Raw genomic sequence first — 15,344 nt, 5'->3', positions numbered from 1 at the left:
TCCTTGTCAGCACCGGGGGAGGTGCGGATTGGAGTGACCTGGCGCAGGCACATTTTAAAGGAAGTGTCATGTGGACCAGCACGTGGGGGTAAGGGCCTTGGGACAGGTGACTTGGGCACTGCCAGGAGGCAGGAGGGGGACGCGGGGATCCAGCAAGTGAGGCCTGCCTGGCCCATCCCACAAGTTGAGCGATGTCCCGCATGGTGTTTAGAACCAGCGAGGAGTCCTAGCAAGCACTGGAGCGAGCCCAGGGAATGTGCAGTTTCCACAGCACAGGCCTTTCTCTGCCCTGCCTCATGGAAGGTGAACTCGGGATTCGGACACGGGAGATGGAGCTTGGGCCAGCGGCCAGCCGCAGAATGAGGGGAGTCTGTGTTGCTCCCGGGGCAGTTAGTGTGGCTGGCTGTCCGGTGTCGGTCTCCCTGCTCTGAAGTAGTAGGTGTGCGTCTGGGGACAGGGGAGAGCCTTTCAGCTCAGGGGTTGGAGAAGATGGGCAGCAGCGGGACGGCCTGTCCTTTCCCCCTTGGCACTGCGTGTGCCTGTCCAGCGCACCTCTCTGCTCTAGAACACGAGGAAAACCCCCAGTTCATTTTATGAAGTTAATTTTAATTTGAAACTTGATAAAAATACAGAAAAGCATTTGTGGCATAGCTACAAATACTCTACGTTTGAGTAAATCAACAATAAAAACTGCTATTTAATTAGGGTGCATTTAAGGAATGTTAGCCCAGTGTCAGAAAATTATTAAAACGTAATCAATTATGGGAAAAAGTAAAAGGAAGACCCTTAGGATTATATCAAGGCTTTTGGCAGAATTCAGCCACAGGTAGTAAACACTCAGAGTAGAAGTGAAGAAAGCTTCGGACTAGAACAGACGATTTATTCTGGAACTCCTGAGTCCAGGACGGACAGGCCCCTCCTCCCCTAGCAGAAAATGTTGAAAAATGAAACGGCTGGTGTCCACTTGGAAAAGGGGTACTTGTGACATTTGCAGAGAACATGGGTCTTGTTAGCGGAAACCTCCAGGGGAACAGGTCAGGAAAGTTTATGGAACGGCAATAGAGCTGAGACCCCCGTGTACCCGCGGGGCCTGCCGGCCGGAGTGACAGAGCTCCTAAGGGCACAGCCAGTCGGGAAGCCACACTTCGCAAGCAGGGCTTGGCCGGAGGCCCTGCTGCATCCCCCGTGGGCAGGCCCAGCTCCATCACAGCATGGGTCTTCCCAGTGGGAAACCAGGGACGGGATATCATTTTGTGAGCCATTTAGAGTGCCTTCCCTGGGGACATATCCCCGTGGGCCCCTTGCATGCCAGCGGTCTCGCCCGTGGGCTGCCCAGGCTCCTGGGCACGCAGAGCTGGCCCAGGGAGAGGGACCCCCTTGGCGGACTGCCGTAGTTCCGGGGCCAGCTGGACGGTTTGTAGTCCTTTCCTGTCATCTTCCATCTGGAGGTTTGTGCCCCGGATATGGTTCCTGGGGGCCCCTTGGAGTCCTTCTGATGTGTCCTGTGCGTTTCTGGCCTGGAGTCCCTGCTCCCTTCGGTGGAGCTAGGCCCATCTGGGGGCCCAGCACGGGGGCCCTCCCTTCCCATGCCAGCCCCTCCCTCCCCAGTGGTGGGAACATCTGCTCCCCTCCTGAGCCGCTCAGCAGTGTGTGCAGCCCCTCCGTCAGGACCACCCTCCCCTGTTCCACAGTGTTACCACCAGGCTGCCACCGTCCCCTCACACTCCATCACTTCCAGCTCCCCAGGACTCTTGCGCCCGCCGTACGTGGGGTGGGGACGCCGCTCTTGGCCTCGGGAGTACCCAGCCTGGCCCCAGAGTCACTGTCCCGAGTGTCACCTGGGGAGGACCACTCCCTTCCTCCCTCCCTCAGGGAGCAGCACTCCTGCCAGGCTGTGGCATGTGGGGTGACCTGGGTTCAAATGGGAGGGCTTGGGTCTCAGCCCCGGGAGACCCCCGAGAACAGCAGTACAGTTGTGGAGGTGGCTGGGCCAGTCTGCGGGCCACCAGGAGCTGCGGGGCCGCTGGGAGCAAGGCTAAACCTGGCCGCTGCCTCTCCTGCAGGGCCCTTTCTTGGTGAGCCCACAGAGGGATGCTCTACTCATGCCCACGGCCCCGGGGTGCGCAGACTTCTCCATGGGCGGCTCCCAAGGGCCCAGGGCCTGTCCTGATGCTTGTCCGTCACACTCAGGCTGCTGCGGGGTCCACGGTCTCTCTGAGCAGCCAGGCCCCGTGGGCGCTCTCACACAGGCACAGGCACTGGCCTTCCCCAACCCCAGGCTTGCTCTGTGCCCTAGAGCACAGGGGGCCCTGCCAGGGTGCTGTTGCCAGCCAGTGTCCCCCGCCCCTGACCACTGCCTGCTCTATCTGTTCTGGGGATTCACGTCAGCGAGGTAGCACAGAGCACAGTGTTCTCTGGTGGCTTCTGTTGCTTGCCGTGGTCTCTGAGGCCTGCGTCTCATGGGTGTGGTCTCTCTTTTTTTTAAGATTTTATTTATTTATTTGACAGACAGATCACAAGCAGGCAGAGAGGCAGGCAGAGAGAGAGGGAGAGGGAGAAGCAGGCTCCCCGCTGAGCAAAGAGCCCGATGCGGGGCTCGATCCCAGGACCCTGGGATCATGACCTGAGCCGAAGGCAGAGGCTTAACCCACTGAGCCAGCCAGGAGCCCCATGGGTGTGCTCTCTTCACTGCAGAGTGAAAACACTTGCTCACCTGTCGTCCTGACGGGCATGCGCGCTGTTCCCAGCGTGAGGCTGCTACGGAAAGGCTGCTCTGCATGGGTCTGTGGCCCGCTTTCCGTCTCTCTTCAGGGCTGCCTGAGGGTGGCGTGGCAGGAGCAGAGGGGAGACAGATGCTGAACTTTTTCAGAAACTGCCGACAATCCCCCGTGGGCTGGTGCCGAGTGACGGTCCCAGCCCTGCGAGGCCCCAGTCACTGGGCAGCCGTCGTGCGCTCAGACCCCCTTGACATTAGCCGCTCTCGTGGCAAGACGTGCTCGTGGGATGGGAGTTTGCGTTCTCCTGAAGACTGGAAGTGTTGAGCGCCTTCTTGTGTGCTCACGGGCTTATTTTGAACCTTTTCACTTGATGTAGAATTTTTTAAAATATATTTAATTGTTAAATTATGTTTAATTAGGATTATTATAAATCTGTAATTTTGAGAACTGTATCACGAGTATGTTTTTGAAGGCTCTGATCCTAGAGATACAGATTCACATATTGACGGATTCAGTGCTGTGTTTCAGATCGGCCTGAAACTTTCGGGTTTCAGGAAAGCCAACGAAGCTTTCCGGGGGGTGTGTGAAGCCGGTGACTGCAGCCCGGTGACGGGGCGTGTGGCCACGGACTCTTCCCTCACCTGTTGTGCACTAAAATTTTCCATAATAATGTGAGGTTTTTTATTAGCTCCAATGAACAGTTTGATGCTAGATTAGTTATAAAAAAAAAAAACAGACTCCTTTTTAGCTTGTGTTTTGGACCGCTCCTCAAACTGGTTTTGGTCCTAAAACGAGGACAGTGTCACTTGCCTCCTGCGTGCGTGTTTTCACTGCAGCGTCCTGGGGGAAGAGAGGCTCTCCGGGTCAGTTTGCAGGTGCTGCTGGGTACTGGAGCCCGAGGCCTCAGCCTGCTCCCTGCGCAGTCAGCCCCAGAGCTCCGGGCCGTGGGCAGTCCGGAAGCCAGGGGTCTGGGGGCCGAGTGCAGGAGAAGCAGCCTCCGAGTCACCCCATCTGTGCCACCAGTGTGCTCTCTGGCACCGTTGAGGCTGCACTGAAGCTGACAGCAGCTTCTCCTCAGAGCGGTGATGCTGAGGGAGGCCGCCCGGACGGTAGGTTCTCTGTCACCCGTGAACCCGACCGGTCAGAAAATCAAACTCACTTTGTTTTTATGCAAAAGTATTGAAGTAAATTACGGATATCTTGGTGTTCCAACCTTAAATACTTTGTGACTCTAAAAATTCAGTATTAATGTGGCCATGTACTACTTCCTAGATACGACGTAACACCAGCCCACATCCTGCCCAGGCCAGACCCCCTCAGGAGCGCCTGGAAGCCCTTCCTGGCTCGCCTGTGGGGTGGTCGTGGCCGCCCCTGGTGCTTTCCTGCCCTGGAAGGAAAAGGAGACCCTGGCCTGGGTGCCAGGTCACAGGACATGTGCCCCTCACACCTGCTGGACCCCAGTGGGCTCTCTGTGGTGCAGACCCTCATCCCACAGAGTGGGGCTCACTGCCCAGTGACCAGCCTGCCAACCGCACCACTGCCCTCAGCCCCGAGGGCTTTGTAGACGTGGTTTTGAAAACGGGGATCCAAGGGGCTTCTCTTCTTGGTTTCAAAGTGTGGCCTCCTTTCCTTCTCTGCCCCCCAGGTTGTGACTCAGCTGATTCACCTCTTGGGTGAGAAGATTCTGGGCAGCCTCCAGCAGGGAACTGCGACAGGTGTGTTCTTGGGAGCCCCACCCTCCTGGCCCCGAGCCCGCACCTGCCCCGTGGCTGCCACGGGCGGTCGTGGGCGGTATGGGAGGGAACCCTGGTCCCTGTTGGACGCGGACTGGAACTGAGCATTGGGGGTGCTTGTGGGCGGCCGTGTCTGCCCCGCGCCGAACCAGTGACATGGTTCTCCAGGCTGGGACTTTCCCTGTCAGCGTATGTGTTCTCTTCTGGTTCTAATTCAGAGAGGGTGCTCCGTGAGATGCTCGCTGGCACCTTGTCCTGGTCCACAGTGGCGGGAACCACCTGCACCTGCCTTGGCCTGTGGTCCCTCTGCTGGAGCCCCTCATCAGAGCACCACACCCGCCTGGCTGCCCCAAGCCCTGCTCCCTCTGTTTCCCTTTTCCACTTCATTTCAGCCCCTGACTCATCCTACCGCTCCCTAGTCAGCTCCTGTGTAGTCTGTGCCCCATGCCGGCTCAGGGCAGAGGGCAGCCTTGTGTCTCCTGGCAGCGACCTGGACACAGGACTGTGCTTTGTGGAAGGACTAGGGTGGCCAGCGTGCCCAGTGGGACCACAAAGTGTGGTGGTGTCCCCTGAGTCTACTACAGCTCATCTCGATCAAATATGTCTGCAAAGACCCATTTCCAAACGAGGTCACACTCTGAGGTCTGCGGTGTGCATGGAGGCACGGCTCAACGTGTGCTGTGTCTTCACGTCACCTCTGACCACCTGCATGGTCTACTCGAAGCGGGTTTCTTGTGGAAAGCACATAGTCGGGTGGTATTTTTATCATCCCGCGTGACAACTTGGTATGTGTTTTTTTAAGATTTTATATACTTATTTGAGAGACAGCCAGCACAAGCTGGGGGAGGAACAGGGAGAGGGAGAAGCAGGCTTCCCGCTGAGCAGGGAGCCCGACAGGGGGCTCGATCCCAGGACCCTGGGATCCTGACCTGAGCTGAAGGCAGACGCTTCACTGACGGAGCCCCCAGGCGTCCCCGCCTGACTGCTTGTTCAGTCGTTGTGTGCACGTCTGTGTCGAGCGCACGTCTGTGTCGTGCACACGTCTGTGTCGTGCGCACGTCTGTGTCGAGCGCACGTCTGTGTCGAGCGCACGTCTGTCGAGCGCACGTCTGTGTCGAGCGCACGTCTGTCGAGCGCACGTCTGTGTCGTGCGCACGTCTGTGTCGAGCGCACGTCTGTCGTGCGCACGTCTGTGTCGAGCGCACGTCTGTCGAGCGCACGTCTGTGTCGTGCGCACGTCTGTGTCGAGCGCACGTCTGTGTTGAGCATGATTACTCCTGAGCTGGGATCAGTGCCTGTCCCTGCAGTGTTTCCTGTCCTCCCCTCTTGTTGTCTTTCTCTGGTTCTCCTTCCATCTTCTCTCGAGTTCCCTCAGCCCTTCCGAGTGTTGTGTTCATGTTGCGCTTCCAGTGTGGGTCACGTGGCGCTCTCCGTAGCTGCTGTGGGGTCGCAGCTCCCCTCCCTCACCGTGACTCCCAGGGTTGTGCTCAGTGAGCCCCTCCCACAGCCTGGGAACTGCTGTGGAAGCACGAGAGGAGACTCGGCTAGAAAGCACCGCCACCCTTCATTCCGGCGGCCCTTCCCGGCGGTCCGAGGACGTGCCTTTCACAGCGGCCCTCCCGGGCCAGGTCTGCTGGCCACGGACTCTCCAAGCTTCCTTCTCTCAGCCCGTCTGCGTGTCACCTCCATCCCCAAGACGCATTTGCCGATGCGTGGCCGGCCCCGGGGAGCGGCTGCCTGTGGCCTCCACAGCTTCTGATGAGAAGCCCCGATGTGGCTGTTCCCACATCTGTGTCCCACCCTTTCTCGGGCTGCGTTGAACACTCTTTGTCCTTAGTGTGTCGAGACTACACGCTCATCTTCTGGAATCCGTGGATGCATGTCTTTGAGCAGACGTGGGACGTTTCCAGTGTTTATTTCTTAAGATGCTCTTTCAGTTCTGTCCCTTTATCCTTCCGGAAGTCCAGGGACACAAATGCTAGACCTTCTCTTACTGTTTCTGAGGTCTTGGGGCACCGCCGGCTTTTCCCTTCCCCCGGTGTTGAGATGGCACGCCTTCTCGCGATCTTGTCTTCTGTCTCCACCACGACTGTGCACCTGTGCTACTGGTCGGGCTGCTGTGTCACTGCTGCCTTTTTGTCCTTGTCAGTAATTCCAGATTCTGTGACCTGTTGTCACATTTGTCCGTTGTTGTAGGCGAGGTTTTCCTGGCTTTTGTTATAGCTGCTAATTCTGGATTATTTCCTATATTTCAGGCATGATGTCATGATGTCATGGGGCTCTGGTCCTGCCTCTTCTGTTCTAGCCGACTGTCGGTGTGCTCATGCTCCCAGAGCATGTCCTGGCCCTGCCTGTTCGTTAGTTAGGTAGTTAGTTAGACTGTCTCTTAGGATGTTAGTTCGGTTATCAAGGCCTTTGCAGTGTTACCCCGATCTGCCCTGCCATGTGCTCCTCAGAGCCGCTGTGCGGTCCTGGCTGGTTTCACGCGTGGGCCAGGTGGAGATGAGTGAGCCCAGAACTGCTTGCTGGGGTGAGAGAACTATTTCTGCATCTTCTCCCTGGGATTTCCCTGTGCTGCAGGGCCTAGAGAGTTGAGGGGCTCGAGCCCACTGTGTCTGCAGCCCGGCCGCCCTGGGAAAGAGCTCTGGAGGCGGCCCCTGGCCCAGGGTGGGGGGTGGAGGAGCCTGCCTGGCTATAGCAGGAGAGGGGCAGGGGCGCCGCGGCCTTGGTGGCCTTGGCGGCCATGGTGGAGTGCTTCCCACGAGTGGAGGCCCTAGCCCAGCCGCTCTCCTCTCTGCGCCCTCCGAGCCGCCTCAGGACTGCTGGCGGCAGTCAGGGGGCGTGTGCCTGCCCCGTCTCCCTCTTGGCCAGAACCAGAGCTCCCAGTGCTCCAGCAAAGGCTGAGAGAGAGCCATGCGGAGCTGGCAGTAGAGTCCCCTTTGGTTCTGCCTCAGATGGAGGGTCCTGACATCAGAGGCCACTAGAAAAGACAGAGAGGAGGGGAGCCAGGAAGAGAGCCCTCGGTGTTTCCACGCTGCAGGAGACCAGGGTCTGTTTGGGGTGTGGCCAGCAGGAGGGTGAGGCTGACCCCCCCCAGCCACCTCCGTGAAAACAGGTGCTGCTGGCTCAGAAATGACCATTGTTGGAAATAAACTTCCAGGGATCCTCTGATGGGTGACCTTGTGGGTCAACGGGTCTGTGGTTCCTTCCCTGTGCCGTGAGGGCCCCAGGGCTACACGGAGCTTCCTGGGCCTCACATCTAGAGGACCAAGACTCTGTGGTCCCAGGGACAGGGGTTCTTACTGCACTGGCTTGTCGCTCTGAGCTTCAGGCTGCCGTCCCTCATAGGTCGCACTTACTGGTTCTAGAGCCCATGGTGGAAACACCATAGGTGGCCTCACCTGGCAGAGCATTTGAACTCTCCGAGGTTTCTCTGGGTCACAGGGTCTTTTCCTCACGCCATGCCTTTCTCATCGGTGAGGCCCGAGTCCCGGAGTGTGTGAAAGGCAGGCTGGTCTGGTGGGCAGGCACGGGACACTTTGATTAGGGAAGCCAGGAGCGAACCCCGGGGCCTTTTCCTCTCTCCTAGGCCCTTGTATCCTGGGCATCAAGAAACAGAGACACTGGTTAGTGCCAGCCCAGCCCCTTAGGCCGACACGCAACCCTATGCTCCGCAGGTCACCAGTTTGGGCTACACGCTGCCAGCAGCAAGTGGGACTCGGGGAACCCTGCCAGCAACCTCTCCACGGTGGCTGTCATGCCTGTGTCAGAGGACGTGCCCCTCACTGCCTTCGCCCTGGAGCTCAAGCATGCCCTCAGTGCCATCGGTAAGTCCTGCCCAAGGCCAGCTGGGTCCTCTGGAGCCTTCCTCCTCTCGCCTTGTGGTCCTTCTGGTTCCTTCTGCAGGTGCGCCAGTGTCCTTCACAGCTAGCCCTTGTGGGTGCTGGGGACAGGGCTGCCACGGGAGCAGGAGAACATCCGCCCGGCATCTCCTGACAGTCCTGATGCTGGGCATGGTCTTGTGGGCCGAGGGCTGTCCCTCCTGCACTTGTGGCTCAGGGAGCCTCCTACCCGGAGGGGACAGTGTGGTGCCGCAGGAGCTGGCTGACCGTGTGGAAAATGCCTTGGTTGGGCTCAGGGAGCTTGGGTATTATTTCAGAATTCCTGACAGCTGGTAAACTTTGGAATTCAAGAACAAGGAATTGAAATTTTGAGAACTCTTAGAAATACCCCAAATCATGAAGTGTTCTGTGTTCCTTTTTTTTTTTTTTAAGTTTTATTTACTTGAGAGAGAGTGAGTGAGCGAGGGGGCAGAGGGAGAAAGAGAGAATCTCAGACTCCCTGTTGAGCAGGGAGCCCAACATGAGGCTCAATCCTCCCACCCTGAGAACATGACCTGCGCCGAAGTTAAGAGTCCGACGCTCAACTGATGGGGCCAGCACGAGCCCCAAGGCGTTCTGCGTTCTCAATTCTTTAGGAGTTTTTCTAGAACTGCGAGTGACGGTAACGGATTACATCAGTCTTCTGTGAGGCAGGTACACTGCAGATTTCAGTGCTTGTCTTTTGAAAACGCGGCGCGATAGTAAACCCAGTGAGTGTTCTGTTCCTGTCGTGAAACAGCGTGAGAAAGGTGTGTATTTTCACAGTTTCTACCTGACGTAGACATTCGATAATAGAAAGCATTAAATAAATACCAAATAAAAATGACGTATAAAATTGGAAGATACTGCTCTAGGTCCTTAAAACGTTTTCTGAAAACGAAATTCTGCAACACAGAAGGCATGGTTGTCCCGTCCCTCTTGATCTTTGCCTCATAACAGCCGCACCCAAAGCTGGGCTCGTGCTCCTCTCCTGTGGGTGTCCCTCATGCCATCCGGGGCTGACAGCGTGTCTCTGAGTCCTACAGCAGAGATGTGTCACTTTCATAAAAGCTTATTCTGTTTTTTTAAAAAAACAAACACGTTAGGGGCGTCTGGGTGGCTCCGTGGGTTAAAGCCTCTGCCTTCGGCTCAGGTCATGGTCTCAGGGTCCTGGGATCGAGCCCCACATCAGGCTCTCTGCTCAGCAGGGAGCTTGCTTCTCCCTCTCTCCCTGCCAGTCTCTCTGCCTACTTGTGATCTCTGTCTGTCAAATAAATAAATAAAATCTTAAAAAAAACCAAAACTTTATTTTGTAGTAATTACAGATTCACAGGAAGTTACAAAAACAGTGAAGAGAGGATCATGTTCCTTTCCCCCTGGTTAAGCGACTGCAGCACACTGTCGAGGTCAAGAGGGTCACTGGTGCGTCTGCAGAGGTCCCTGGCGTCGGTGGGCGCTCTGTGCCATGGTGACTGCCAGGGAGGTTCCTGCCACCACAACCAGGCGCAGCACTCCGCTGCCCCTCTGGCAACCCTAACCCTGTTCTCCCGGGTTGTCCGGTTCCAAGGGTGCCCTGAGAATGGAGTCCTGCATGGGTGACCCTGCAGACAGGCGCACTCGGCTCAGATGACGCCCGTGTCCGTCGTGTGCTCCCCTCCACCGTGGGGCAACGGTCCGGACACACCTGGTTTCTTGAACCTCTCGCCTGTGGACGGGCATTCAGCTTCTTCGCTTTGGGGGTTTTATGAACGAGGCTCTGTGACTCTCTGGGCAAAGGGTTCCGTGTGCCTGTGGAGGCACGGGGTGCGTGTGGTCGCGTGCCTGCCGTCCTTCTGGGGGACCACCCGCCGCACGCTCCGCCAGCACTGCACCGCCGCCCCGCGCCTCCTTGTCCTCGCCGGCCCTCGGAGCTGTCGCTGTCTGCTGTTAGTTGGAGGAGGTGCCGCACCCAGCGTGGCACCCGGTGTGGGCCTTGACCTCCCGACGTGGAGATCAGGACCTGAGCCGCAGCGGAGAAGCAGGCGCCCGTTTCTGCCGTTGTGGCGGGTGGGCAGTGAGGATGCGTCGCGGCTCCAGCTGCATCTCTCCGTGGTGGACGGAGCGGAATGTCTCCCGTCCTTTCCACCGTCTGTGCGTCCTCTCCGGCGTTTCTCTTTTTCTGACTGGGTTCTTTGTTTTCTTACCGCTGAGGTTTGAGAATGCCTCACCCTGAGCGGACACGGGCTCTTGGCTGGGCTGCGGGTGCCGCCCGCGCTGCCCCGACGCTTCCACAGGCTGACCACACGCCGTGGTCACGTCTAGCTGGCTCTGGTGTCCTCGTACCTCCTTTTAGCTCCTTTTCCCTTTCCAGTAGCGTTTCTAAAAAGTCTGCACCCAGCCCTAGGGCCTAGATTTTCTCCCATGTTTTTTCAAATGCCCTGAAGTTTTATGTTTATTTCTTTAAAGATTTATTTATTTGAGAGAAAGAATGTGTGTGCATGTGGCGGGTGAGGAGAAGCAAGGGAGAGGGAACATCCCTGTCAGGCTCCGCCAGGCTCCACATCCACAGGACCCTGTGGTCCTGACATCAGAGAGTCGGACACTTAACCAACCGAGCCGCCCCGGGAACCCCCTGAAGTTCCGCATTTAACTTAATTATCTGTTTGGAGGCTCATTTTTGTAAAAGGTTTGAAGTTTAGTAGAGATTTATTTTTTTGCTTATAAATACTCAGTTTTCCTGCTATCATTAATGAGGAACCACCCCTCTTCCACCGAGTGATGCTGGCACCCGCCGGGAACTAGTTTCCATCGCGATGGGCTCGTTTCTGGGCCTTGCTCTCCGAGCTCCGCGCGTCCGTCTCCAGGCCAGCGCCGCGCTGTGCTGACTGCGAGCGTCGTGGCAGGTCCGGAGACAGGAAGCGGGAGGCCTCCGGCTCCGTTCCTCTGCAGGCTGGTTCCGAGTGCTCAGGGTCCCTGAGATCCGCAGGGATTTCAGGGCTGGTTTTTCTCCATCTCTAAAAACGGCACTGGGACTCGGACAGGAGTCGCGTGGACTCCGCGGCTCGCCCCCGGTGTGCGGACACTTCGGCGACGTTCGGTCTTCCAGCCCGTGAGCGCGGGACGCGTTTCCACATACTCACGTCTTCTTTCGTCTCTTTGAGCGACGTTCCGTGGTTTTCGGTGAACAAGTCTCTGTCTCCTTGGTTACGTTTATTCCTTATGTTTTGCTCTTCTTGATGCTATTATAAATTACTTTTCTTAACCTCTTTTTTTCCTGATGGTTTATTGTCCGTGTATAGGAACATAACTGACTTCTGTGTCATATTTATGTCCTACAACTTCATTTATTACTCGTGCCAGTTTTTGGTGGACTTTTTGGGTTTCTTTACATGTAAGATTGTATCATCTCCAAGCACAGATGCTACTTTTCCTTTATAGTCTGCACCTTTTGCATCTCTTTTCTTTGCCTAAGTGCTCTGGCTGGACTGCAGCACGCTGTCGAACAGAAGTGGCGAGGGCAGTGTCCTCGCCTTGTTCCTGATCATCTGGGAGAATTCTTGGTCCCGTGGCACTGACCGTGATGTCTGCTCGGGTGCTCATGTGTGGCCTTTAATAGATGGAGGAAGTTTCTTCCTAGTAATAGTTGGTGGGGTTTTTTTTTTAAGGTTTTGGTTTGTTTTTTTTTTTTTAAGATTTTATTTATTTATTTGACAGAGATCACAAGTAGGCAGAGAGAGAGAGAGAGAGAGGGAAGCAGGCTCCCTGCTGAGCAGAGAGCCCGATGCGGGACTCGATCCCAGGACCCTGAGATCATGACCTGAGCCAAAGGCAGAGGCTTAACCCACTGAGCCACCCAGGCGCCCCAAGGTTTTTTTGTTTTTGTTTTTTTTTAAAGATTTTATTTATTTATTTGACAGAGAGATCACAAGCAGGCAGAGAGGCAGGTAGAGAGAGAGGAGGAAGCAGGCTCTCTGCTGAGCAGGGAGCCCGATGTGGGGCTTGATCCCAGGACCCTGAGATCATGACCTGAGCTGAACGCAGCGGCTTAACCCACTGAACCACCCAGGCGCCCCCAAGGTTTTGTTTTTTAAGTAACCTCTACACCCCACATAGAACTCAAACTCACAACCCCAAGATGAAGGGTCACTGCTGCACTGATGGAGCCACTGGGCGCCCTCCATTTTGTGTCTGTCACATCAGTAATGTCCCACTATCATTTCTGATTTTAATCATTTGAGTCTTCTCTCTTTTTTCTTTATTCATCTAGCTTAAGGTTTGTCAGTTTTGTTGATTCAAAGAACCAACTTTTGTTTTCATTGATTTTCTCTATCATTTTTCTGTTCTCCATTTTATTTATCTCTGTTCTAATCTCAATTATTTCCTTCCTTCTGTTTGCTCTGGGTCTAGTTGCTGTTCTTTTCCTACTTACCCAAGGTATAAAATTCGGTGCTTCGCAAAAAACTTCAAGTCTTAGCAAACTAAAGACCTGGAGTGTGCGTTACTCAATGAGAGAAGCCAGTCTGAGAAAGCACACACTGTGTGGTTCCAGCTGTCTGGTGCTCTGGAAGAGGCAGAGCTGTGGACACGGTGCAAAGATGGCGGTTGCCTGGGCCCAGGGGACCAGAGGCATGGAAGCAGGGTGTGTAGAGGACTTTTAGGGCAGTGAAAATAGTCTGTGTGATAGCACAGTGGTGGACAGGACATTCCGCGTCTGTCCAGACCCAAACAGGGTACAACGTAAAGGACCCTGATAGGCAGGCTGACTTTGACTTTAGTTCATCCTGATGCGTCAGCATTGGCTCATGGACTGTGACAATGGACCAGATTCCTGCAGGATGCTAGTAATGGGGAGGTAGGGGAGAGAAGGGTGTGTACGGGAACTCTGTGTACTTTCTGCTCAGTTTTTCCCTAGACCTAAGTACATTTTTAAAAATAAAGTCTATAAATGGTTTAAAGAAAGAAAGAAAGAAAGCTGGGTCCCTGATTTGAGATCTTTCTTCTTTCTTTGAAGCACGTTGGTAGCTCTGGGCTCCTCTCCACAGCCGACGGCTCCCTCCCTGTGTTTGGGATGCTGTGTTTCTGTTTCCCTTGGTGTCCAGGTTACTTCTTTGACCTGTGGGTAGTTCAGGAGGGAGTCATTTAATTTCCACACATTTGTGAATCTTCTGTTTCTCCTGTTACTGATTTCTGGTTTCGTACCGTTGTGGCCAGAAAATGATACTTTGTATGGTTTCACTTTTAAGTTTATTAAGACTGGTTTTGTGGCCCAACATACAGTCTGTCCTAGAGAATGCCTAGGTTATGTTGTTGTTGTTGAAGTTCCCTGCCCATCATGGGGCTCAGACTCATGACCCCAGCACGAGGTGTCACGCGCTCCCCAGGCAGAGCCAGCCAGGAGTCCCTGGATGAAGTCGCGGGGGATGTGCTGGGTGCGCGGCTCTGGGGGGCAGTTTTGTCTCTGCATTGTGGTACGTGTGTGGCGGCCTCTCCTGCGGCTTCAGTTTCTGTCTGCCAGTGACCAAGACGTTGGTTGCCCAGCATCGGGTTGCCGTCTTCTCCTCGATGGTGGGCGTTGTTCTTTATGTGACCCAGACACAGTCCCTTGTTTGAGTGCCAAGACTGCACGCATCTGTCTCTGTGGTTTGATTTTTTATTCTAACGATGTCCTTTGAAAACAGAAGCTCTTAACTCTAATTCAGGCCAGTTTATCGACTGTTTTCTTCCATCATTACTGCTTTTGCGTTTTCCTGAAGGAACTACACACTGCCCCAAGCATGAAGACGTTCTTCTGAACTCTCCACAGTGTTGCTGTCCCTGTTCAGTGTACAGTCCATGGGACGGCTTCTGGGGACTATGGGACTCAAGATTCACTTTGTCCGCAGGGATGGTCAGTGACTCAGACGCGCCTTTCAGGAGACTGAACTTGGCCCACTGCTGTGCTGACGCATTTGCCGAAAGCCCAGTCCCCGTGCTTATGTAGGTTGCTTTCCCTCATGGGGGAAGATTCTAGGCTGATATCAAGCCATTCTCTTCCAGCACTTGGAGGTGGTGGTCCATTTCCTCAGCTTCCAGTGTTTGGGAAGGAGGCCGTCTGGCAGCCAGGCCAGAGCAGGCTGGAACAGCAGCCCGGCCAGATGCCCACATCAGCTGTGCCCCATGGAGCCACAGATGCAAGTGTGGGGGAGCCATCCTGTTTCTCCTCTCTGCCCTGGCCCTGCCTGCCACCTGGCCTTCAGCAGAGCCCTGCTAGGGCCAGGGTTGGTCACCACAGGAGCTGCAGCCCACCTTTGCTGGCTCCACACTTCCCTAAGGGGTCCCTCAGGGCCCCCCTGAGTCTAGGCAGGGGTATCTACACGGGAGACACACGCCAGTGGGCAGGGAGAGCCCAGCCTGGGGTCCCTGGAGGGCCTCAGGGCTGGGCTTCTTGGTGTTCCTGCAGCTAGACACAGCCTGCCGGGCCCATCGCATCCCATATGACGTCCCAGAGAGGTGGGCAAGACACAGCACTGTGGTGCCCAACAGGGTCCGTGATGCAGCCCAGCCCTAAGAGATTTCCCTCCCTCTGTAGGAGCCCTGCCGATCACCAGCCAAGCTTGTAGCCAGGAGTGCAGGCCGCAGCAGGACCAGCCCCTCACTGCAGTCCGTGGGAGGAGTGGCTTCCCTGCTGCTTAAGTGTGGGGCGCCTGTGCGTGTGCTGGTTGTGCCGGATACACACCCCTATTCTGTGTGCCTCTAGGAAAGCAGATGCTTCCAGTTAAAATACAAGGCAATGGTTTCTCATGTCTCTGCTTTTAACTGAAGCTCTGGGAGACCTCTGTACAAGTGTAGGGGTAAGAAGGAGGCCCTCGGGACTTCTGGGTCCTCTCCAGCCCAGGGTTGTGGGTGTGCCCCTGGGGCCCTATCTGCTGATTCTGGTGCTGGTGCTCCTGGCTGGGCAGGCCCCGGCACCTGCAGACATGTAGGCATCATCAGACACAGGGGATGTGAAAAGATGTGCGTCTCCAGATGGCTGAATACGCCAGTACACGTGTTGGATCCAGCCAGCCCTGCTCCCC

The 15,344-nt window shown here is 55.6% G+C and overlaps 1 protein-coding gene across 2 annotated transcripts in view; it reads left to right on the top strand.

Moving 5' to 3' along the window:
- Nucleotides 1-15,344, top strand: part of PNPLA7 (patatin like phospholipase domain containing 7) — a 58,548-nt gene that overhangs the window by 29,054 nt on the left and 14,150 nt on the right. For both annotated transcript variants that reach the window (XM_047699707.1, XM_047699706.1), the window contains exons 20-21: nt 4,363-4,432; nt 8,128-8,277. In XM_047699707.1, the coding sequence (XP_047555663.1) occupies nt 4,363-4,432; nt 8,128-8,277 (220 nt within the window). The remainder of the gene's footprint in view (nt 1-4,362; nt 4,433-8,127; nt 8,278-15,344) is intronic.

Source organism: Lutra lutra, chromosome 13 (genome assembly GCF_902655055.1).
Source record: "Lutra lutra chromosome 13, mLutLut1.2, whole genome shotgun sequence".
Classification (NCBI taxonomy): domain Eukaryota; kingdom Metazoa; phylum Chordata; class Mammalia; order Carnivora; family Mustelidae; genus Lutra; species Lutra lutra.
Note: the sequence above shows the minus strand (reverse complement) of the source record. Positions and strands in the feature narration are given on the sequence as shown.